Source organism: Arachis hypogaea, chromosome 19 (genome assembly GCF_003086295.3).
Source record: "Arachis hypogaea cultivar Tifrunner chromosome 19, arahy.Tifrunner.gnm2.J5K5, whole genome shotgun sequence".
NCBI lineage: Eukaryota > Viridiplantae > Streptophyta > Magnoliopsida > Fabales > Fabaceae > Arachis > Arachis hypogaea.
In genome coordinates this window covers 62,917,785-62,922,219 of record NC_092054.1, presented here as the reverse complement: position 1 = coordinate 62,922,219, position 4,435 = coordinate 62,917,785, and the positions used below count along the sequence as shown (strand labels likewise).

Below are 4,435 nucleotides of genomic sequence, written 5' to 3'. Positions count from 1 at the left end.
GTGAGAAGTGAGGTGAGTGATTTGCTTCACTTGTTGCATGAGGAAGATTGGAGGATCCAACACTAAGGTGATCTGCGTGATGGTTTCTTTCAGTTTTTGTCCCTCTGATCTAGGTTGTCAAGGACAGGTTCTTTGAAGGTCTAGTAGGGAATCCATTCCGGTGACCTAGGTTGCTAAGAACAGGTGTCTTAGAGGTCTAGTAGGAAAAACCCCTTATCTATCTTTTTATTTTCTTATCATCTGGTATCAGTTACAGGTCGTAGATAAATTCTTATTTATCTACAGGTTCCATGGGTCTTGTTTAATCTTTTTATTTTTCTCTTCAATTTCTGCAAATTAACTTTAGATTCAAAAAAAATGAAAAAAAAAATTCTTCCTTAAATTCTATTACTGCAATTTCTGTTTATTCCAGTTAAAAAAAATGAAATTTTAAATTTTTCCTTTGTTTTATCTTTTCAAATTTTCCTTGGGTTCCACTTAGGATTCAATTTTGCTAGTTTTTGTCATCCTAGTATCATTCATTGTTTCCTTTTTCACATACTTTAATTGTCTTCTTGTCAAGTTGAACGTTTCTATCATTCAGATTATCTTAGTTTGGTGTCTCAATTCCTCACCTTCTGAAGTGTAACTTGTTAAGGCAATCCAAGAGTGGAAAAAGACAATAGTGGTGAGCTCATCAGAGGGTAAAAGCCACGTATTGAGTGAAACACGAGTGTCCTATTCCGAGTGATACACATGAGAAGAGTGCTGTAAGGTCTTTTCTTTTACAGGTTCATTGATGGCTAACACTGAAAAGAACCCCGATCCACAACTAACTTTCCGCCTCGATGCACTTTCCATCATCCTTACATGGATTCAACAACGTCTTGATAACATGGATTCTCGAATTAATTCTTTTTCCCCTAGGCGAAAAGCACGGTCACAAGAATCTATTCATAATGATTCTACGGAGTCTGAGGAGGAGACTTCATCCAGATCTCGGCATCATAGACAACCGGCAGATGTTGATAATAACCTTAATGCTATCAAGATACGCATCCCAGAATTTAAAGGCAGAAGTGACCCTGAGGCATACCTGGAATGGGAACGCAAGGTAGAGCTCTTATTTCAGTGTCATAACTACTCTGATGTAAAAAAGGTAAGACTAGCGGCTGTAGAATTCTCAGATTATGCCCTTGTCTGGTGGGCCTAGCTGGACAAACAGAGGAGGCAGAATGGAAAACCACCAATTCTGTCTTGGGAGAAGATGAAGAAGGTCATGCGACAACAATTTGTTCCTTCTTTCTACTACAGAGAGCTACATCAACGGCTCCAACGGTTATACCAAGGTTCTAAGTCTGTAGATGAGTATCATAAGGAGATGGAGATGCTGCTAATCCAAGCAAATATTAAGGAGGAGTCTAAGGCTACTATGGCACGTTTCTTGAGTGGGTTGAACCGAGACATTGCAAATACTGTAGAACATCTCCCATTTGTGACTATGGAAGACTTGGTGAACCTAGCTATCAAGGTGGAAAGACAGCAAAAGGCAAAAGGGCTGCGTAATTCTACTTCAAGGTGGGATTCGAGAGGTGCTAATTTCGGGGAGAAAACTGGATCCAAACCTACCGAATCAAAGGAGAAGCCCACAGAGCAGAACAGGAAGACGCACATGCTTAATTCTACTTCTAAATCTCCTGCACGGCATCGTGATATTACCTGCTTTAAGTGCCGCGGATTAGGCCATTATGCTTCCGAGTGTCCAAATAAAATGACCATGGTAATTAAAGCAAATGATATTTTTTCAGAATCTGATAACTTAGATGGGTATGAAGACATGCCACATGCGGATGATACTACAGATAATGAAGATATAGTTGAGTATGCTGTTAGCGGTGAGACCCTTGTTACTAGGAGGATCTTAAATGTACAAGCCAAGGGCGATCGTCTAGAACAGCGAGAGAACATCTTTCATACAAAAGTTTTATTGGGAGGTAAGGTTGGACTCATGATTATTGATGCTGGAAGTCATACAAATGTTGCTAGCTCTACTTTGATCACAAAATTGGGTTTGAAATGCACCAAACACCCTAACCCTTACAAACTGGAGTGGCTAAGTGATGTTGGTGAATTGAAGGTTATGAAGCAAGCCCGCATATAGTTCTCTATTGGGAGATATAGTGACGAGGTACTTTGTGATGTGGTTCTCATGCAGGCTTGTCATCTACTCCTAGGCCGTCCATGGCAATATGATAGGAAGGTGGTCCATGACGGTTTGACAAACCGATACTCCTTCACTTATCTTGGGAAGAAGATTACCCTTGCACCTTTGACACCTAAAGAAGTGTACCTGGAGCAATTGAACATGCACAAATCTACTAAAGAGTCTTTAGGATGTGAGAAAATTGAAAAACAAGAGGGTAAAGAGAGGGCTTTGAGAGATGAAACGTGTGCAAAAAAGAGTCAGGGTCTGAGTGAAAAAGAGAGTTCTAAAAGAGAAGCATCTGTGGAGAGTGAGAGTGCTCACAAAATATGTTTTTATGCAAAAGAGAGGAATCTGAAGCATGCTAGTTTAGGAAAAAAAAGCATTGGTGTTAGTACGATTTAGAGAGTCTTTACTTTCTACCATTAAAACTTACCATAACCTGCCTAGTGCTTTTATTTCACTCTTGCTGGAATTTGGCAATGTATTTCCAGATGAGATGCCCTCAGGTTTACCTCCATTACGAGGCATTGAACATCAGATTGACTTTGTCCCCGGATCAAGCATTCCTAACCGGCCAGCTTACCGGACCAATCCTGAGGAGACGAAGGAACTGCAACGGCAAGTTGAGGACCTTTTGGCTAAGGGTTTGTTGAAAGAAAGCATGAGTCCTTGTGCTGTTCCAGTACTATTGGTGCCTAAGAAGGATGGCTCATGGAGAATGTGTGTTGACTGCAGAGCTGTAAATAAGATTACGGTAAAGTATCGCCATCCTGTTCCTAGACTTGATGATATGCTTGATGAATTGCATGGTTCTGTTATTTTTACTAAAATAGATTTAAGGAGTGGTTATCATCAAATAGGAATGAAACTTGGTGATGAATGAAAAACAGCTTTCAAAACTAAATATGGTTTGTATGAGTGGTTAGTTATGCCATTTGGTTTGACTAATGCACCTAGTACATTCATGATACTAATGAATCATGTTTTGCGAGAGTTTTTAGGTAAATTTGTGGTTGTTTATTTTGATGATATCCTTATCTACAGTAAATGTCTTGATGATCATATTTTGCATGTTCAATCTATTTTAGAGGTACTTAGAAAGGAAAAATTGTATGCTAATCTCCAAAAGTGCTCGTTTTGTCTGAGTAAAGTTGTATTCCTAGGTTTTGTGATAAGTTCTGCAGGAATTGAGGTAGATGACGAGAAGGTGAAGGCTATTAGAGAATGGCCCACACCTCAGAGTGTCTCTGATGTTAGAAGTTTTCATGGTCTTGCGGGTTTTCATCGGAGGTTTGTTAAAGATTTTTCTACTATTGCTGCACCTTTAACTGAAATCATCAAGAAACATGTCAACTTTAAATGGGATCAGGAACAAGAACTTGCCTTTAACACCTTGAAAGAATTATTGTGTTCTGCCCCCATTCTTATTTTACCAGATTTTTCTAAAACTTTTGAAATCGAATGTGATGCTTCCGGAATTGGTATAGGTGCTGTTTTGATGCAGGAAAAGCGAGCAATCGTCTATTTCAGTGAGAAGTTGAATGAGGCCCATCTCAACTACTCCACTTATGATAAAGAGCTTTATGCCGTGGTGCGAGCTTTGGAAGTATGGCAGCATTATTTGCTACCTAAGGAATTTGTGGTACATACTGACCATGAATCCCTCAAACACTTGAAGGGCCAAGGGAAGCTGAACAAGAGACATGCAAAATAGATAGAATTCCTTGAATAATTTCCATATGTAATCACCTATAAGCAACGTAAAGAGAATGTGGTTGCTGATGTATTATCCAGAAGATATTCCTTAATCACAACCCTTACTTCTAAACTGTTAGGTTTTGAGTGTATGAAGGAATTGTATGCAACTGATTCTGCTTTTGCCTCTATCTATGCTACATGCGAACATGGTGCATATAACAAATTCTATAAGCATGATGGCTTTCTTTTTTGAGGTAATAGGATTTGTGTACCTACTTGTTCTATTAGGGAGTTACTTGTTCTAAAATCATATAGTGGGGGTTTGATGGGTCATTTCGGTGTGCATAAGACCTTGGATGTTTTATCTGAGCATTTTTACTGGCCCCACATGCGTAAAGATGTTGAGACATTTTGTGCTAAATGCATTGCATGTAAGCAAGCTAAATCTAAGTCTTTACCACATGGTTTGTATACTCCTTTACCTGTTTCTATGCATCCATGGGTTGATATTTCTATGAATTTTGTTCTTGGTTTGCCTAGAACTAGGAGAGG

At 39.2% G+C, this 4,435-nt stretch overlaps 1 protein-coding gene across 1 annotated transcript; it reads left to right on the top strand.

Annotated features, from left to right (window-relative positions):
* The first annotated feature begins 778 nt into the window (after positions 1 to 778).
* On the top strand, positions 779 to 3,899 carry LOC112778405 (uncharacterized). Its single transcript, XM_072228429.1, has 5 exons — positions 779 to 1,138; positions 1,193 to 2,116; positions 2,195 to 2,492; positions 2,677 to 2,994; positions 3,370 to 3,899. Exons 1-5 carry the CDS (start codon positions 779 to 781, stop codon positions 3,897 to 3,899), a joined length of 2,430 nt encoding a protein of 809 aa, XP_072084530.1.
* The last annotated feature ends 536 nt before the right edge of the window (positions 3,900 to 4,435 follow it).

Excerpts from the sequence above, each read along its gene's own strand:
- LOC112778405 (XM_072228429.1), top strand. The coding sequence starts at position 779 with ATGGCTAACACTGAAAAGAACCCCGATCCACAACTAACTTTCCGCCTC. Across the intron at positions 2,493-2,676 it reads AAGAGAAGCATCTGTGGAGA|ATGAGATGCCCTCAGGTTTA; the intron begins GTGAGAGTGCTC and ends ATGTATTTCCAG. Across the intron at positions 2,995-3,369 it reads TATGCTTGATGAATTGCATG|GAATTGAGGTAGATGACGAG; the intron begins GTTCTGTTATTT and ends TAAGTTCTGCAG.